Raw genomic sequence first — 21,430 nt, 5'->3', positions numbered from 1 at the left:
CTTTCAAAAAAAAAAAATTAACACCTTTAAGAATAAAGTCTCACATTTAAACATACAGGTAAAATTAGTATAATAATTATATATGTTGTAATAAAGTTTTAAGTTAAAAAAAGTAAATATTTGATTATATATAGTTCTTTAAGATAAACATTTGTGTAAAATAGATAAGAAGTAATAAATCTTAAAATAAAACAATGAATAAAATACTAAATTTGTATAAATCAAATTTAATATTTTCTAATAGTAAAAGAAATTTTTACTATTATAATTGTATTTTCAAAATAAAAAATACCCTACCCATAAAAAAAAATGAAAAAATAAATTTTAGTAAAAATTTACATAATAATATAGTAAGTTATATTGATTTTAAAAATAAAATACCTAATAAAAGGAAAAAAATATATATGTTCACTTTGCTTATTACTAGTATATTTGGTTATAAAATTTACAAATGGAATGAAGAAAGGGGAGTAACAGATTTTCTAAATGAAATGAAAGAAATATCTGATGAAAATTTTGATAATTTAGATAACATAGTATTATTTGTATTAGATAAAAATAAATTAAGTGAACAAAAAACAAAAATTCAAGAAATAAAAGATGAAATAAAAAAACTTAATATTAAAAATGTTAATTTTCTTTATACTTATAATGAAGAAAGTAAAGATTACGCTTGTTATCTTTATAAAGGAAGAAGAAGGAGAAATTTATCAAAAGAGGAATTTACAAGTAATTCATTGAAAAATATATTTGCAGATTTCTTTACACCAATTAGTGAAAATTATCAAGAAATAAATCACGGAAATAATGATAATTTTCCAACTTTTGTAACTCATGATACATTTGAAAAAGAGGTAATATGAAAAAATAATTAAATAAAATACAAATTCTACAATATTACATATAGTTCATATTTTAAATATTTTTACTTTTTAGATTATTGAAGACTCTAAGAACAATGAAATAATTTTGATTCTGTTTGAAAATACGTGTTTCCTATGTTTTTTATACAAACCATTTATAAATACTTTACATAAATTATTTAAGGATAACAATGTAGGATTTGTTGTTATATGATTTTCTAGTTAAAATTATTTACTCCCATTTTGTTTTATTTTATATATATATGTTTTAATATAGATTCAAGTAAAAATAAAGAAATATAATGTAGAGAAAAATGATTATGCTCCAAATATGATAATTTGTAGAGGAACACCCACTTTTTTGTATTATCACAAGTACTATATTTATAATAATTTTAAAGTATATACATTATATATATATATATATTTTTTTTTTCTTTTACTTTCAATTATCAGCGGAAAAGGAAACAAATTAGTTGAGTACAAACCGAATGATATTATCAATAAAATAGATGAGGTAAATTTTCTTTTTTTATAAATTTTTTTTTATTATTTATAATGAAATTATTTTTTTACATTTCTTCTTTTATAGATTATCAAATCACCTAAAAATATTAAAGAGCAAATGCTAGCCAAGGCAGAATTAATTCATGAAAGAATGCATCATTTTGGTCACTTAACTCTTTGGTATATTTATAATTAAAATAATGCATAAACTTTTTCATTTAAAGAAAATTCATTTATATCAAAAAATATTATATTTATTTATTACATATATTTTTTTAGGATGACTGAATCAAAGATTATAGAAAATATGCTTATAAAAAGGCACTTAAAAGATATTTCAAATGTGTGTATTAATCAAAAATTTTTTTTTTTTTTTCATAAACTCTTAAATAGTTCTTTATTTTTTAAATCATGAAAATCATTTTTTTATTATATAGTATTAGTTTATAAGTTTCACATTTATTTCTACAAAATTTTATTTTTCATCCTTTTTTTTTATAATATTATATAATTTATTAAATTTTTATTTTTCAAGAGAATAGATGATGAAATCATTTACAATGAAATATTAACATCTCTTATTGAGGAAGATATGCTTAGAAATGATTTCATAGAAGACAGTTTAAATTATACTAAAGGGAAAATAAAAGAAGCAGAGAAAAGCTGTTTTGTAGTAGCTATGGTAAGTTTCAAAAAAAAAAAAAATTTATATATATATATACACTTGCCATTAAAATTTTTATTTTTTAAATTACGTATATGGTTCTATTCAATATTCTTTAATGGATATATATTTTTTATTTTAGATGATGGCTCAAGAATTAATTGATGAAGAAAAAAAAAATTATGATATGAACTAAGTTTTGTCTGTCTGTTCAGGATTTTTTTTTTTTTTTTTTTAACATAAGTTATTTAAAAAAAAAAAGATAGGACATGATAATAAAAAAAGCTAATAAATACTTTTTAAAATATGAGACTATATATATTTATATATAAAAATATTCCAATTTTTGAAATTTGAAGCTAAAAGAGTTATACTTTTTAATTATTATCATGGTACACACAAATAGAAATTAAAAAAAAAAAAAGATTAAAAGTTTTGAATGTTCAGAATATTTATTTAAATGATAATAATTATTTTATTGTTATTGTTGTTAATTTTATTACCGTTTGAATATTTAAAAATGAGTAAAAAAAAAAAAAAATAAGAAAAAGGAAATTAATAATCAACTCTTAATAGATAGTGTAACTTTAAAATAAATTTGAAGTTAAATTTTATTAGATTTATATATTTTACTTTAGATTAATATATTTACAACAAAGAAAAATCCTATATAGGTTAGGTTTTTATTCTCATTATTAAATCTTAAACATTTTTTTTTTTTTAAATTTTACATTTTTTAAAGAAATTTGTTCTTTATTTTTAACGATGTAATATTTAATCATTACTTAAATACTGATACGATAAGAAAAGAAAAATATATTTATAATTTATTTTGCATTTTATTTTAGAGTATATTTAAAATTGCTTTATATATAATACATTTTCATCTTATATATTTTTAATTTTGGTCATTTTTTGTTTTAGTTTTTAGTTTTTTATTATTTTATTCCTATACTTTTTTCTTTTTTTCTTTTTATCTTTTTTTTATGATACTATTCATCCATTGTTGATAATTTTTAAGTTTTAGACATGGATAACTATATAATAAGTTTTAATTAAATAAACTATAATAAATAGACAGTTGCTTTCTACTTCGACTGTTAATCATAAACAATAATAAGTATATTTTATTTTTCATTTCTTATAATGTATTATAATAATTGTTTAATTAGAAACTATAATTTTAAAAAAGTAAAATTTATTTGTAATGTTTCAAAAGATTTTTATTGAATTTTATTTATTTTACAATCATATAGATGCAATTAGATAGTGCAATAATAAATTATACTCCATACTTATATAGTGGTATCCCTTAAAATGGATAAAACCAGTAAATTAAGTAGTTTAGTTAAAAATGTTCAATTTTTCGTTAAAAAATGCAGAGAAAAAAATAAGAAATTACTAACTCTGAGTAGTTTAGATGACAATGATGAAATACATGAACCAGGAAACTTTATGAATGATAAAACAAATTTGGATAGAAGTTTTAAGGAAAGTTCAACTATAAATAGTTCTAAATGTTCAGGTGAATCAAAATATGATATTTACAAAAATTCTGATAGCACATATAGCAAAGAATTGAGGAGAACAAATACTGAAGATAATTTTCATAATATTTCTGATTATTCAGATAACGTATTTAAAAAGAAGTTTATTAAATTAAAAGAAAAAGACAGTATTAATGAAACCTTTGAAGGGTCTGACAAATTATTAGATACTGATAAAAACGGTACTATGAGATTAGAAATCTCCAAAGTAAGATTAAAAGATAGAAAAATGGATGATATAAAAAATAAAATTATGGAATACGATTTAGATCTGTTGAAAATATACAATAAATTGGAAACTACAGCAAAAACTAGATCATTTAGGAAAAAAAAAAAAAAAAAAAAAAAATTTCGAACATATAATTCAGAAATTTTAAATGTAAAAAGTGTTAGTTCTGTGAAAAAAAAAAATACAATTACAAGAAAAAAAGTTGAAGATAAAAATGAACTAAAAATTAATTTTTCAGAAGAAACTTCAAAATTAGGATCTAAAAGTTCATTTTTAACTTTTGGTAACAAAATTTCCAAATTTCAGTATATAAGTTCATCTAAAAAAACATTCGATGAATTCTTTTTTTTCCAAGAAGGTTTATCAAATAGATTAAATAAAAAAAATAATAAATCATCATATGACATTGGATGCATGTACATGAATAGCGATGTAAGTTTAAATGGATCAAAAGATTTAAAAAAAAAAAAATCAAATGAAATGTTAAATAGTTCCAAGAGTCTTAGACATTTCAAATTTCTAAATAATAATAAAAGAAATATTGATTACTATAAAAAAATGATCGAAAATTTAGAGGAAACTATTGGAAAAACTAAAAAGAAGAATAATAGCTATATAGATGATGTTATTAAAATAATAAATTGTTTACTTCATGATTATGTTCCTAAATTAATTGATAGATATGAATACTATATGAATACTTTAGATGATAAAAATAAAATGTTGAAGCAAAAAATTAGAGAATCATTAGATTATGGTGATGTTCAATATGAAGAAATCCGAGAGCTGAAAGTTCAATTAATCCAAAATAATAATAAAAACAAAAAATTAAATGATACAATTGAAACGTTAAAAGATAAGTTATCTTATACTAATGAATTAGAACTAAAAAATGCAGAATACTTAGATGAAATTGTATTATTAAGAAATAGAATAACATTTTTAGAAAAAATCATAGAGGAAAATGATCAAACTAAGGAATCTCAGGAACTTCGAAGAATGCGCCGTAAATTAAGAGTCATATATAATAAAATGAAAAATGAAATGAGATATATATCCACATTAAAATTAAAATATTTGAAAAAGTATAAAAAGAGAAAATTTTCAATTAATAAATGGATTTATTTAAAAGAAAAAATGAGTGAAAAAAAATTAACCATGGATGATAAAATAGAAAAATCTTCAATAAATGTAACAAACATACAAAATGAAAATCATATTGATATAGAAAAGGATATTAAGGAAAATATAATTGATGAAACTAAAAAAGACGTTAATAAAGATAAAAACAAGGAAATATCTGAAAAAAAATTTTTTTTAAAAGAATATACAGACAAAAGTGTAGGTACTGACGATCAAAGTATTCATAGAGTGTATGAAGGAAATAATGAAGTTCTCATGCAAGATAAAATAGGAGATAAATTAAAATTTGAACAAAATAAGGTTGTGAAAGAAGATAAAGAAGTTAATACTGTTTTAAGTAGTGATGCATTGATTGAGTTATTGATAAAGGAAAAAAAAGGTAGTGGTAAAATGGATATTCGGGGTTCAATACCCAAGGAAAGTTATCCATACTATCATTACTTTTATAGTAATATAAATGAAGATAATTACTTTGGCCATAATAATGAGAATAAAAAGAAAATATGTAAAGAAAATTTAAACAAAGCAACTGATATAAATGAAAAATATAGTTTACAATATTCCACTGATAAAAATAGTAACATCGGAAAAAAACTTTTTACTCTTGGAAATGTATTAAAGAATCCTATGTTAAATTATAATGAAAAGTGTAAAAGATTTAATTACAATCCAAGGATTTTAGATAAACATGGTATGTTTTTATATAATAATTTAAAAAAATGTATTTATGACAATGATAAGGAAAAATTTAATGAAGATAGCATGCTAAAAAAAAATAAATTACATAGTATTTTACCTGGAAACTCATGTAAAAACAAAGATTGGAATGGTATAAATAAAAATAAAAATGTTAAAAAGTGTGATATTCCTATTGACTGTTGTAATAAACTAAACATATTATTAAGGGATAAAATAAATTGCTATTTATGCAAAAATAAAAATATTTGTGATAGCTCAGATAATTTATTCCATAAAAAATCTAAATTGAAAAAATCTAATATTTTAAATAATAGTTTTTCAATAGATAAAAAGTTTAAATTGGATAAAATTAATAGGAATATTACACATACCAATAAGGACAATTTTAAATATAAAAACAGATATAATAATAATATTTATAAAATTAGGAATAAACATGAATATAATGATAACATTAATAATAATATAAGAAAAGAATATAATATCAGCAATCATAATTGTGATAAAGAAAAGAAATATGAAGATTGTAAAATTAATAATTATTATGATAATAGATATCCTGTTGAAGATGGTATTGATACCATTAAAGATAAGAGTAAGGATAAAAACAATAAAAAAAATAACGATGATCAAAACATGCTCAAAAAAAGTAAAAATATTTATAAGAAGAATAATAGACATATAAGTGAATCTGAAAATAAGAATAATGATGAAGTTAAAAGTTTTGTTATGTATGAAAATAGAAATGTTAATAATGTTAAAAAAATCTTAGGATTTCATAAGAATCAACTCGATGAAAATAAAAAAAATAATTTAATTAATAAATTAGATAATCCTGAAGATGGGATGATGCTAACTAGAATGATCTCTAGCGAAAATGAAAATTCAAAAATGACTAGTAAAGAGCAAAGTCATTTAAATGATAGAGAAATAATAATTATACCTGAGATAAATGGAATAAAAAAAAATGATGAAACTATTTCACAAGTTAATAATTATGACGATAATAATGAAAAAATAAATTCCTACTTATATGCAAATAATAATTTTAATTTACAAAAAAATATATTAATTCATAAAAAAGTGTCAAATCATGATAATATGCATAAAAATAATTTGAAAATAGGTAATAAGGAATATACAATAAAAAAGAAAGAAAATATAAGATGTGATTTATCTAATTATAAAAATAGTAGTATTAATACTAGTCAATCGATGGAAAAAATGCACTACTTAAAAAATAATTGTGTTTCTCATAAAAAAGAGTTATTACATTATCCATGTAAAGAAAATAAGAAAGATGAAAATTTTTGTTTAGGAGAAAAACATTATAGATATTATAATTCCTTTAATCAATATTTAGACATTAATAAAAAAAGCTACGGTACAATTAACAACTACTTACAAAATCATTTTTTATATATAATGGAAATGTAATTATTTGTAAAAAAAAAAAAAAAGATACTTTTATAATTTATTTCATCTCACGATTAGTAATCCTAAAGCGTGTAAAGGATGAAAATAAACATAAATATATTTTGGGGCTTTTTTTTGTTTTACTAATATTTTATTTTCTGAAATATTATTTTTAATTTAGTATAAATTTTTGTAAAGTTCGATCTAAAAAGTAGTACATTAGTTTTAAATAGAATTTTATATTTCAAGAATTTTAATACACTATTAATTTCTTGGTTATATAATAATATTTTTATTATGCATATATCTGTATATATATATTTATTTATAAATTTGTTTATTTAGTAATATATATATATATATATATATTTTCTTTTTGATCATTTCTGTCATCTATATATTCTATTTATTATTAAATAAATAAAAATAGTATATATGCACATTAATAAGATTTTTCTTTTATTAATTTTTAGAAATATTATGAGATGATTTATTTAATACAATTTAACGTTGTTGCATATATTTTATTTAGATAACTTTGATACAATTATTCATTAAATATTTTTCATTATTATTATCCACTTTTGTTCTTTTGCCATTTGTCATAATAATTAGATTAACATAATTTACTTATAAATTATTTTATTAAAACTAACATATTTATTATAATAATTATGTATAGTAAATATGTCTTCTTTTAAGAAATTTATAAAGTTCAATTCATTATAAAAAATATATATTATAATCATATAACATTTTTATTACCTGTATAAATTAAAAAAATATCATCTTTGTAGTTAACTTATTGATAGTAAAATAATATAGAAAAGTAAAAAATTCTACTGTATAAGAATTCATTTTCTCTTAATAATTTTATGAATTAAAATTAGTTTTATCTGATCATATGACTTCAGTCCTAATAAAAGAACAATAACTATATATTAAAATACTTTGAAAATGTTAAAGAATAATTTTTTTTAAGAATATATTCAATTTAATAACGATGCTAAAATAAAAAGATAAAATTGCTGAAAAAAGTATTTGTGCACGTCGTACTTCATTTATAACTTTTTTTTTATTATGTGTAATATATATTGTTTTTAATTACATTTAATGAAAAATAAAAATTCCTTTATAAAAATTTAAAAAGTTTAAGTTAAATATTTTTTTTTTAAATTTAAAAAAAAATTTTTTTAAAATTTAATATATGTTACTATATTTCTGAGAATTTTTTTTTTTATTGAAAAGATTGTAGAACAAAAAAAAAAAAAAAAAAAGAAAAAAATAGAAATAATGGTAATAGATATAAATTTATTCAGACGAGAAAAAGGAGGAAATCCTGACAAAATAAAAGAATCAGAAAAAAATAGGTTTCATGATGAGAAAAATGTTGATAAAGTAATTGAATATGATGAAAAATGGAGGAAGTGCATATTTAAATTAGAAGAATTAAAAAAATCTATTAATGTAGTAAATAAAGAAATAGGAAATAAAAAGAAAGCAAATAAAAATGCAGATGTAGAGGATTTAAAAAAAAAAAGTTTAAGTATGAAAGAAGAAATGCCACTATTACAAAATGAAGAAAAATATTTGTTAAAACAAAGAAACATGTATTTAAGCAAGATTGGAAATATATTAAATAATAAGGTTGTTGTTTCTGATGACGAAGTAAATAACAAAATAATAAAAACATGGGGCGTATGCAAAAAACTAGATGTTACTAATAGTGTAAATGAAAAAAGAGAAGTGGAACCAATAAATAGTGTTGGTAATAAATTGAAATATTATCATCATTTTGATTTATTAAAAAAAATAGGTGGAGCTAATTTTAAAAAGGGTGTTCAAGTTGCAGGACATAGGGGATATTACTTAACAGGAGCAGGTTTTTTATTACATAATGCCATTTTACAATATGCATTAAATTTTTTAGTTAACAAACAATATTCTCCTGTATATCCACCATTTTTTATGAAAAAAAATATAATGGATGAATGTGCTGAATTAGATGATTTTGAAGAAACCCTTTACAAAATATCATCTTCTAGTATGGAAGAGAATAAAAATGATTTAATAAAAAATAATGTTTCCAATGAAGAGTTAAGTAGAGATGATTTATATTTAATTGCAACATCCGAGCAACCATTATGTGCATTACATAAAGATGAAGTATTAGAATCAAAAAATTTACCATTAAGATATGCTGGATTTTCTTCTTGTTTTAGAAAAGAAGCAGGAGCTCATGGAAAAGATATTAGAGGTATTCTTCGAGTTCATCAGTTTGATAAGATTGAACAATTTTGTATCTCTTTACCTCATACAAGTAGTAAAATACATCAAGAAATGATGAACACATGTGAAGAATTTTATCAATCTTTAAATATACCATATAGGATAATAAGTATTGTATCAGGGGCACTTAATAATGCTGCGTCTATAAAATATGATTTAGAAGGTTATTTCCCATGTAGTGATCAATACAGAGAATTAGTTTCATGTAGCAATTGTACTGATTACCAAAGCATTAATTTAAATATAAAGTATGTAGATTCTAATATTAAGATTACTGATCTTCAAAAAACAGAGAAAGAAAATATCCATGAGGAAATTGATAGTGATTATGAAAACTTCATTCAGGATTTTCAAACTGAAAGTAAAAATTATGTTCACTTATTAAATGGTACAATGGTTGCTGCACAAAGATTTTTATGTTGTCTCCTTGAAAATTATCAAAATGGAGAAGGGATAGTTGTTCCTGAGAAATTACGCCCATTTATGAATAATATGGAGTTTATTCCTTTTGTAGAATAAGTTCAAAAAATGGAAAAAAAATAAAGAAAATAATAAAAAATAAAAGTAAAAATACTCTACTGTTATATATGATAATGATATATATTTATTATATATATGCGTATTATTATTTCATTGTTTTTTATTTATTATTTTTTTTTTTGTGTGCATTCATATAATGTATATATTACTATTTCAACTAGAGAGAATTTAAAAAAAGATATGTTATAAACAATATTTTGTGAATTAATGTTAATTTATTATAAATGAAAATACAAAACATAAAAAAGATAAAACTTAATTATATTTAAAATTAATAATATGATAAAAAAAAACTTTTAGAAAATAAGCAAAAATAAATTTATATATTTATGAGAAATTATTAAAGGTAGACTTACAATAATAATAACATCAATAAGAATATTAATAATAATGATAGTGCTACTATTACTACTAGATAATAATAAAATATTAAATATTATAAAACTTTATTTTTTTTTTTTAAGTGTCTGTATTCAAAAAAAGAGTGTAAGGATTAATGCAATATTTTTAAAATATTATTAATTCGAAAAAAAAAAAAATATATATAAAATAAAATAAAAATAATAAGCTATAAAAAATTAATAAAAAAGGCAATTTAATAATATTCCATTTCATCAATTATTTCATTAAAGAATTTAATAAAATTACAAACTATCGAGTTTTGTATATTTATTAATATTTTTGTATTTTAATTTAAATTTAAATTTATCTTAATACATAATTTTTAATAGGATAAATGATTCAAGAAAAAAGAAAAAAAAAATAAAAAATATAAAAATAAAAAGTAAAATAAAATAAAAAAGATAGAATAGCAAATTTTTTTTTTAAGAAGATAATATTTCCATATTCAATTTGAAATAAATTTTTTTCTTAAATAATTTTTTAACTATTTTTAGTATAAAATTAAATGATGTATTTTAATAAAAAGGAATAAGAAAATAAATGTGATATTGTTTTTCTATAAATGCAACTTCATTATTCTAAATAAAAAATATTTATTTTTTTTATTCTTTAGAAACAAATGAAATAAAAAAAATTTACAGAATTATAAAATCATTTAAATAATGTTATTATAGAATTATGCTAAAAAAAAAAAAATTACACATATCTCATATAAAAAGGTAAAATAAAATAGGTATTTATGCATATTATTATTCAGAAAATTTTAATAATTTCTAATATATTATAATATATATATATATATATATATATATATATATATATATATACATTTTTATAATTAATTATGCTTCAATTTTATATTAGTAAAAAATGTATGCACACACATTTTTTGTGCACACAATGTTTTTCAAAAGAAATGGATTGAATAATTTATTAAATTATCATGATTTATTTACCTAACATATTTTAAAAAGTATTGAAATATTTTGCATTATAAAATTTATTTTAAGAATCATTAATCATTTTAAAAATAAATAAAAAAAATTTCTAAATTTTGTAAAATTTAAAAAAAAAAAAGAAGTTTTTTTATTTATTTTTTTGTTTTGAATTTGAATTTGAATTTGTTGTTTTATCTTTTTCCTTCTCTTTTTATTTTCCTTTTTCTCTCATTTTACCTGTTTTTTTGTTTTTTTTTTTTGTGTATTTTTGTTTAATTTTTTTTTTTTTTTTTAAATGATAATAGAAAAAGCTCTGAATGAAAAGAGACTAAAATAAAAAAAAAAAAAAAAAAAGAGTTGGAAAAAACATAATATGTATAGATATAAAATAAAATGTTTGGAAATGATTTAAAAGTATCTACAAATATTTATGATTATCAAAATAATTATAAAAATTGTAGTGGGTTAAAATCAGGTAAAGTTATAGTAAATGATGAAAATGATATAGAAAATAAAAAAGAGCTTAATGAAAAATTAAGTGAATCAAAAAGCTTGTCACCGCAGATAAGTAATTATAGTGATATATTTAAAAAGAATACTACTTATATAAAGAATAAAAATTCTATAGATTTGTTTAGTATGCAAACAAAATTAAATAATAAAAATAATAAACTAAAAAAAATGTTTAGTGGATTAGGAAATCAAATGAAAAATGCTATAAATGTGTTTGATGAAGTAAAAGAGCAAATTAAGTACACAGCAAAAGAAGCAAAAAAAAATATAAATTATCCATTTTGCAAAGCTCCTTGTAATATTGAAAATTTAAAAAATACTATTTATATAAATGAAGAAGAAATAGTTATTAATAAAAATATTTATAATACTATATTTAAAAAAAAAAAAAAAGATGAAAAAGAAAATATTAAAAAAAATGAAAATGAAGATATTTTTACATGTAGTAGTAGTGATATTATTATAAGAGGAAATTATAATTTTGGTTTTGAAGTAGAAGTAAAATATGAAAATGAAGAAAATAAAATTATTGTTCATGCTTTTGATAAAGATACAAAGAAAAAAATACCATGTTCTTACAAATGGAAGAAAATATACTCATTTCAACATTGTAGTATGATTCAAAGAAATTTACTTCCTAAGAAAAATAATATATATGATAATGAATATGAATTAACTTGTGAAGATATAGGAATCAAAATATATGTAGAGTGTTCTTGTATAAATAGTGAACAGGCTACTGTTGAGAATATATCAAAATTTTCAATTAATAGTTCAGTTAATTCAGAAAATGGTAATAATTATAACAGATCATCAATTAAAAATACAATACAAAATAATAAAATATATAATAGTAATTATGAAGAAGAAATTTCAAAAGATTTTAATTCTGAAAAAAATTCATTTAATTTAGATGATTGTAATAAAAGTTTTTCTATGTCTAATAGTTTATTTCAATTAAGTAGTAATAAAAGAAATATGAAAACAGATGAAAATAAAGTTAATTATAAAAATAATAATGTAACCGAAATTTTTAATTCTTATGAAAATTCAGTTTTTAATAAAAATTCAATGAATACTATTAGTAACAATAAGTATTATGGAGTAGCAATAGCTGAAATAGGTCCGTTCAATTTAAATATGAAAACAAAAAAAATGTTGGAAACAATTATACATAATGATACAATTAGATATCCCATATATATAATAAAAAAAGTAAATAGTAATGAAGATAAAAATAATGAAGATATTATGTCAAATATAAGTAGAAAAAAAAATTTATTTAGTGATTATGATGATAATAACAGCATAGATAACTTAAGTTTATATTCTAATATGGAAAGTGAAAATGATGTTATTTATATGCTACATATACATAAAAATGAAATAAAAATAATTGATCAAAACAATAAAACGAAGCATATGTGGAGTTATAAATTTAATCATATATACCCATTTATTGAATTTTTAGAAAATAAATATTATTTTTCTTTACATATTAATTCTAATGAATATTATGTTTGTAAATGTTTATATAAAAGACATCGTGACTTAATTGCAATTATACTTAGATATATGCATGCCAATTTATATATTATAAATGATTATATTTTTAATAATATAAATCAAAATTTTGAAAGAACAAGAGTTAAAAATATTTTTGATAATGTTGATGTTAATACAGTTCTGGAAAACATAAATAAAGAGTTATTAATAAGTCAAAAATTAAATCAAAAATATATGTTTAAAATAAATAGTTTGAAAAGCGAAAAAAATATACTTGAAGATGATCTGAAAAATACAATAGAAGCGTTTCAAACACAATTAGGTATTTACATATATTTATGTATATATAAATCATATTTAATAATCATATATAATTTTATTGAATTTTTTTTTTTTTTTTGTGTAAAAATATATATATATTTGAAATATTTTACATTTTATTTATTTTAATTTTTAATTTAATTTTCTATTTTTTTTTATCGAATAAGCTTTATTAATTATACCTTTTAACTTTTTAGATAATGTAAAAAAATTTAAAGATGAAAATGAATTACTAAAAGCAAATGATAAATTAATGAAGGAAATAAAAATATTACAAGACAAATATAGAAATGTCGATTTATTTTTTAAAAATAAGGTAAATCTTTTTTTTTTTTTATAATTTTAGTTCTTTATTATATATATATTAATTTAATTTTATTTATTATTATTATTTTTTTTTAAAGTATAAAGCTTTGTTAAATGATATTGAGAAATATAAAAAATTAGTTGAAGAGAATAAATCTAAAGTAATTTTAAAATTCCTAATTTTTTCAGTCTTTTTTTTTTTTTGTTTTAATGAATATATATAATTTGCTTTTTCTTTTTTCCTAATTAGATTAATTCAGAAAATGTTAAAGAATTATATGCAAAAATTGAGATCATTGAAAAGGAAAAGGTTAAAAAGAAAATGAAATAAAAAATAAAATTTTACAAATTACTAAAATGATAAAAATTATTTTAAAAATACATATTGAAATATATATATATTTTTATAGAATGAATTATTAAATCAAAATATAGAAATAAATAATTTATACAATGAAGAAAAAACTAAGAAATTAGAATTAGAAAAGAAATTGGAGAGTTTAAATACAAAATTAGAATATTTAAATAAATCTTTACAAGTAAATATATAATTATTTATATGAATTATATTCTCTTTTTTTTTTTTTTTTTGTCTAAATATATATATATATATATTTTAACTTATTTTTAGGAAGAAAAAACAAAAGGAAATGAGAATTCTGAATATATAAAGCAAATGGAAGAATTAAAAACAAACAATTTATATTTACAACAAAAGAATGTAAAATATTCTGATGAAATAAATTTATTAATAACAGAAAAAAATAGATTAACTAAATTAGTAGACTCTTTAACAAGAGGTAAAAAAAGAAAAAAAAAGAAAATAAATATTATATATATTGAACATATAAATTTTTATAATATATAAATGATTTATAAGGAAAGTTAAGTTAGGTATTTGTTGTTATAAACAATTCTTTTTTTTTTTTTTTTATATAGATATTGAAAAATGGAAACTAAATGGAAGTTTAAGAAATTTACATAATCCAATGGATATGTAATAAATAAAATATAAAATGAAAAAAAAAGTTTTAATTTAAAATTTTTTTTTTTTATTATATATATATTTCTTTTAAACTTATATTCTAAATTATTAGTTTCATTTTTTTTTCTCTCTATCTATATATAAAATAGATAAATATATATGCAGTTAATAATTTTTTATTTCTATTTCTTTTTTATAGAAAAAATGGAAAAACAAATGCTAATTCTAATGACAGGTGAAATAATTATTTCTTTAAATTTTTTTATTTTCCTTTTAATTTTATTAAAATTATTACTTAATTTTTTTTTTTTCTTAGTGAACATGATAATCATAAGTTATTAAAAGAAGTTATATCTTTAAGAGATGAAAATGATTTACTGAAAAAAAGAATTAAAAAATTTGCAAATATCACTACAACTTAATTTTCTTTTGTATCATTCATACATAAATAATTATTATTCACATTTTTTTTAAAAACAAAGAAAATATATTAAAAAGTTCTTTAGATTTATTATGATTTCATAAAATTATCAATAATTAATTAAGAACATTACAAAACTATTTTTTTCTTTTTTTTTTTAAAAGGAAAGTTAATATATTTTTTAAATTTATATTATCATCATACAATATTTCAACAGTAATACATTTTTAATTATATATATTTATTTTTAAACATTTCTATTAAAAGTAGAAAAATAATACTAAAGATTATGTAATTATAAATAATTTATTTCATTTCATTTGCATCTTCAATTTACTTATATGATTTTCAATAGTGATTACTTGGAATAAAAAAAAAAAGTAATGCAAAAAAATAAAATAATAGTAAAATAAAAGTATAAAATAAAAATTTCTCTTTTTAAAGATTACAGAAAAAAAATAAGCTTAATATCACAAGCATTTCTTTTGATCATTTCTTTAAATTAATATTATACACAAATATTTCTATATTTCATTTTTATAATAAAAAGAAATTTTTTATAATTTTAAAGTTTAATTCTTACAATGTTATTTTTTTATTTTATTTAATAATAGTATTATTTAACATATAGATATATATATGTTTTACTTTTCTTATTTTTTTAGTTTCGGAAAAATTTTTAAATTGATAAAATATATGAACTCATTTTTATTTTTTTATAAATCAAAAAAAAAAAACAGGTACGATAAAAAATATCTAGACATGCTAAGACAGATATTATTATTGTCTTATTTACTTTTATTTAGATTATTTCTATTTTAATTTTTTTTTTTTTTTTACAACATATATTAACAAAATTTTGTTATATACATTTATATTAGTTCTACTTTCAAGTGCAATAGATGTATAATAAAATATAATTAAATGGAATTTTTTTTTAAATAATTTGAAATGTGTTATTTTTTTTTTTTTTTAAATAAAGCGGCAAATTTTTAATTTATGAATATTTATATAACGAGGATTAAAAAAAAAAAAAAAAAAAGTAAAAAGAAAATAATGGGAAAATTGTGAAATAGAAAAGAAATATAAAAATTATTAAAAAAGAGAGAAAAAAAAAATATATAAGAATAAATTTAATGTAATCATTTATTGAAATAAGGATTTATATATATAAGCATACTGTATGGAAATTAAAAAAAAAAAAATTATTAAAAAAAAAATTAATTTAAACTGTAGATTCTTATATTTTATTACTTTTTTTTCTTTTTATTTAATTTAATTTTAATAAAAGAATAATTACATTAAAATGAATAAATATAATTTTTTATGATTACGCTAAAATTATTAATAAAATTTATTATGTAAATTATTTACATTAAAAATATCATGAGAAATAAATATAATGAGAAGAAAAGTTTTGAATTTATGTGTTCAAGGTAATTATTTATACTTGTTATATTAAAGAAAATATACTTATATATATATATATATATAAATGACTTGATAATATTATTTATATTCTATTATTAAAATTTTTTTTTTTTTTTATAAAATATTATATACATTTAATAATTGCATAATTTTATTAGCATATCTCTAAATTCTTTAAAATCAATTTCTCCATCATTATTTTGATCAACTTCTTTAAGTACCGTCTTCCAGCATTCAGAACTAACATCACTTAATCCAAATAATTGAGCCAGTTCATTTGCTGAAATTTTTCCTGATCCATCTTTATCAAATAGTCTGAAAGCTTTTTCTAATCTTTCAGTTGATAATAATAATTTTCTATCAATAGCTACTGTTAAAAATTCTGAGTATTCTATATAACCATTCTGATCTAAATCTACTGAACTTAAAATTTGATCAACTTCGTATTCAATAGCTGCATTATCTAAATCACTAGTATCTTCTCCTTTTAATTTTAATAGTTCCTTATAGCCAATTATTAATTCATTTCTGTCTAATTGCCCATCACCATTTTTGTCCATTTTTTTAAAAATTTTTGTCAATTCTTTTGTTTCATCAATTGTAGTTAATTTTGATCCCATATATAACAGAGCTGCTTGAGCCAATTTTTGTGTACCTTGGAATTGTCTGATATTAGCTATACTTAATTCTAGTGATGGAATATCAATATTTACATTATCTTTACTAGTCATTAATTTTATCCATTCATGTTCTAATGCATCTCGTGCTGATATTCTCACAGCACTTGTATACATTAACATTTTTTTGATTAAATCTTTTGCTTTATCACTTATTTTCTTAAATTGAGGTAAATCAAAAGAATATTTTCCTGCTTCTACCTTTTTTAAAATATCATATTCATTAGATCCATTAAATGGAGGACATCCTATAGAAAAAAAAAAAAAAAAAATGATAATAAATAAATAAATTCATAATTATATAAATATTTATTTTTCATTTTTATATACCTGATAATAATATATATAAAATTACGCCACATGACCATATATCACACTTTTCATCGTAAGTCCCATGTAGAACATCAGGTGCAATATAATAAGCAGTTCCTATTTTATCTTTCATTTTTTTACTATATTCAAAATGAGTTGATAACCCAAAATCAATTATTTTAATAATTATATCTTCTTTATTTTTTGTTTCTAATAAAATATTTTCAGGTTTTAAATCTCTATGTACTACATTATTTTTGTGCATATATGTAATACCACTCAAAACTTGTTTAATTATTCTTGCTGCATCTACTTCATAAAATCTTTTCCTACTAATAATTTCATCAAATAATTCTCCACCTGTATACACATCTGATACTAAATAATAATAATTATTGTCTTCAAAAAATTCATATAATTTCATTATATTTATATGATCTAGCATTTTTAGTAATTCAACTTCTCTTAATAAGCTTTGTTTATCTGTTTTTCTTTTTACGTGTTTTTTACTTATTACCTTAATTGCATATTCTTGTCCGGTGTGCTTATCTCTACTTAATATAACTTCACCAAATGATCCTTTTCCTAATATTTTTATACCTTTATATTGTTCATTAAATACTACATTACTATTTTGTATGAACATACCAGGTGTTAACTTACTATTATTGAAACTATTTTGAGCAATTTTTTTAGAAATAGCTGAATTACTCCCTTTTACATCGTTTTTTTCGTCATTTCCTTTTAAATTCTTTTTATTTGCTTTATTTTCTTCATTTTTTGTATCATTTGGAGTAGATATGTCTTGACCCATTTTTGTTTATTTAAAAAATAAGAGAGAAAAAAAAGAAGAAATAAATAAAAGGAAGGTAAGGATAAAAGAAAAGAAGAAAAAAAAAAAAAGAAAGATTATATAAAATGCTGAAGTGTTTCAAAGATATCTATAAATATTCATCTAGATGTAACACATATATAATTTTTATATTTAAGTCGGAATTTTTTCTTTAAAATTAATTTAATGCATCTTTTCAAACAATATTTATAAAAAAGAAAAAAAAAAAAAAAAGTACTTCAAAGTTATTTAAAAATTGGAAATAAAATATATGTATGTAAATTTATGTATATATGATATATATGTATAATATATACATATATATATATATATATTTTACAAAATTAAGTTAAAATTAAAATATGCAGATGTAAATTTCTTTCTATATTTGCTATTTAATTATTTCCTTTTTCATTTTTTTTTGTGTGCATGTACTACAGAAAATAGAAAAACAAATGCACTAACAAAATATTGTAAAGCTTTTACACACAATATATATTTATATATATATATAATATTGTTTTTTTAAAAAAAAAAATTAGGAATTTCCCTTTATATTAAAAGAACTATATGAATTTATTTGAAAATTTTAAATATAATATAATATTAAAAAAAAAAAAAAGGTATAAAATGTAAAGATTAATTATTTTAAATTATTTATATAATGTGTAAAATAGTAAGGAAAATTTTATTCCGTTATCAGTTTTACACAAAATTTTTCAATTTAAAAAAAAATAAATAAAATAAAAAATAAAATAATAGTGATTAATATAATAAATAAAATTTTCCATATATTTTATAAATTGAGTATTTTTCTTTAAAAAGTATTATAAAGAAAAAAAAATGTATATGCCTTTTCCCAACACTTTAGGGTTTTATTTATTTAAATATATATTATAATATCGGACATGTCATGGATAATTTAAATATTGATTCAGAATTTATTATATAAAAAAAAGGTATAAAAATAAAACAAATTATAAAGGGAAAAAAAAAGTGTATATATATACATATAAATGGTATTTGAAAAAATTATTCTTTAATATATTATGTGCATATTTGTAAAATTAAGCAAATGAATGACTTATATAATTTTATAATATAAAATAAAAAAGGTATACAATATTCTAGAATTTTTAAAATATATAACATAAAATAACTAATATTAAATATAATTTGTAAATATTCTTATAGTGAGTTAATTGCAAAAAAAAGAAAAAGAAAAAGAAAATATTAATAATAATAATCATATGCTACAGGGTATACTAATTATGAATCAATATTTAGAAAAAATTAAGATGTATAAAAAAAGATTGGTATAATATTGTAGTAGTACAAAAATTAATTTAAAGAATACTAATAATGATGATACAAGAAAAAAGAATATAAAAATTAAAAAAATACATAATTGAAATAAATATAAATTGTGATGATATTATTAAATTTTGTTTTTAGATAAAATATATGAAAATATATTTTTTTTTAGAAAATAATACTAATAAAAAAGTGTCAAAAAATATGGTTATACAACAAAAAAAAAGAAAAAAAAAAAAAAATACAGTATATAATTATGTTATAAAAAATAATAAAATATAGTTATTTCTAATAAAAAAAAGAGAGGAAAAAAAAATATATTATTAAAATGAAACTTATTGTAAAATATAATTCTATAAATAATGTTACTTAAAAATTTAAGGAAATAAATTATTTAAACTTTTTTCTTTTTGAAATACTATTATATTCATTCCTATCATCATATTATACATATTGCTATTATATAATTAAAAACGTTTTAATTTAGAAAAAAAAAAATTATTTTAAACTAAAAAATTTTACTGTTTTATTAATAAGTAAAAAAACATATACAGCTTTGACTATAATTAATAAAAGTTTAGAAATACTTATTCAAGCATAAATATGATCACAGCAGGATTCAAATTCACTTTTTCTTTTTTTTTTTTCTAAAATATTTTTTTAAATAAAAAGTTTTCTTAAATTTATATTAGACTATATCAACTTAAAAGTATAAAAAGTTTAAATTAAGTTTTAAAATAATATATATTAAAAAACTAGAAGTTTTAAATAATTTTCTAAAAAATCTAGCTAAGTATATTTAATAAAAAAATATATATGTTAACAGAAAAAAAAAAAAAAAAAAATACATGTTTATATATATATATATATATATATATATATATATATATATATATATATATATGTATTTGTTTTTAGCTAAAATATTTTATGTCTTATTTGGAAAAAATAATTTAAGTGAATATTCTTTTAGATATTAAATATATTATAGTTGCAATTTTATAATTTTTTTTTTTTTTTTTAAATTAAAAAAAAAGTATTATATTTATTATATATAATTATTCTTTTACAAAGACAAAAAAATAAGTTAGGCATACATACAATGATGAATAGTCTTTGTTATATATTATATATATATATTATAAGAAAAACATTTCTGCTTGAATTTTTAGTTAATTCATAAAATATAAAATGTACTCTTTAATAAAATTACCAATTTTTATTAATATACTTAAATGTTATCATTATATATATTATTATGCTTTTTTACATAAAATATTTTTAAGAATATTATTAGTAGATTATCTTTATGAATTATTTTTTCTGAAAAATTTAAATTAATATATATATATAGTATTATATATTAATCATTTAATATATATATACAATAAATAAAAAATTAAAAAAACATTAAAATATTAATTTTTAGAAGACCAGGGATAATAATATTTGGGATATATGTTTCAAAGAATATAAAAGAATACATTTTTTTTTTTTATAAAGCAATATGGGGATTATAAAAACAAATTATTTTTTTAAAGATTTTAAGAAGATAATAAAATCTTTCTTTTTTTT

General features: G+C 17.9%; 5 protein-coding genes across 5 annotated transcripts; 4 read left to right on the top strand and 1 right to left on the bottom strand.

Moving 5' to 3' along the window:
• Positions 1-194: 194 nt before the first annotated feature.
• Positions 195-2,230, top strand: PRELSG_0311600 (thioredoxin-like protein; the record flags this gene model as incomplete). The annotated part of the gene is made up of 8 exons (XM_028680108.1): positions 195-854; positions 937-1,056; positions 1,141-1,238; positions 1,320-1,380; positions 1,456-1,550; positions 1,650-1,713; positions 1,906-2,052; positions 2,177-2,230. 8 exons carry the CDS (start codon positions 195-197, stop codon positions 2,228-2,230), a joined length of 1,299 nt encoding a protein of 432 aa, XP_028531637.1.
• A 1,121-nt stretch (positions 2,231-3,351) lies between these two features.
• Positions 3,352-7,089, top strand: PRELSG_0311500 (conserved Plasmodium protein, unknown function; the record flags this gene model as incomplete). The annotated part of the gene is made up of 1 exon (XM_028680107.1): positions 3,352-7,089. One exon carries the CDS (start codon positions 3,352-3,354, stop codon positions 7,087-7,089), a length of 3,738 nt encoding a protein of 1,245 aa, XP_028531636.1.
• Positions 7,090-8,361: 1,272 nt separating this feature from the next.
• Positions 8,362-9,876, top strand: PRELSG_0311400 (serine--tRNA ligase, putative; the record flags this gene model as incomplete). Its single annotated transcript, XM_028680106.1, has 1 exon — positions 8,362-9,876. The coding sequence occupies one exon, from the start codon at positions 8,362-8,364 to the stop codon at positions 9,874-9,876; it is 1,515 nt and encodes a 504-aa protein (XP_028531635.1).
• Positions 9,877-11,630: 1,754 nt separating this feature from the next.
• On the top strand, positions 11,631-15,290 carry PRELSG_0311300 (conserved Plasmodium protein, unknown function; the record flags this gene model as incomplete). Its single annotated transcript, XM_028680105.1, has 8 exons — positions 11,631-13,578; positions 13,775-13,893; positions 13,982-14,044; positions 14,134-14,193; positions 14,294-14,422; positions 14,515-14,683; positions 14,823-14,880; positions 15,185-15,290. The coding sequence occupies 8 exons, from the start codon at positions 11,631-11,633 to the stop codon at positions 15,288-15,290; spliced, it is 2,652 nt and encodes an 883-aa protein (XP_028531634.1).
• A 1,564-nt stretch (positions 15,291-16,854) lies between these two features.
• CDPK4 (calcium-dependent protein kinase 4, putative) lies at positions 16,855-18,523 on the bottom strand (the record flags this gene model as incomplete). The annotated part of the gene is made up of 2 exons (XM_028680102.1): positions 16,855-17,645; positions 17,728-18,523. 2 exons carry the CDS (start codon positions 18,521-18,523, stop codon positions 16,855-16,857), a joined length of 1,587 nt encoding a protein of 528 aa, XP_028531633.1.
• Between the last annotated feature and the right edge of the window lie 2,907 nt (positions 18,524-21,430).

The sequence above is a fragment of the Plasmodium relictum genome (genome assembly GCF_900005765.1).
Source record: "Plasmodium relictum strain SGS1 genome assembly, chromosome: 3".
NCBI lineage: Eukaryota > Apicomplexa > Aconoidasida > Haemosporida > Plasmodiidae > Plasmodium > Plasmodium relictum.
This window is presented reverse-complemented; position numbering and strand designations above follow the sequence as displayed.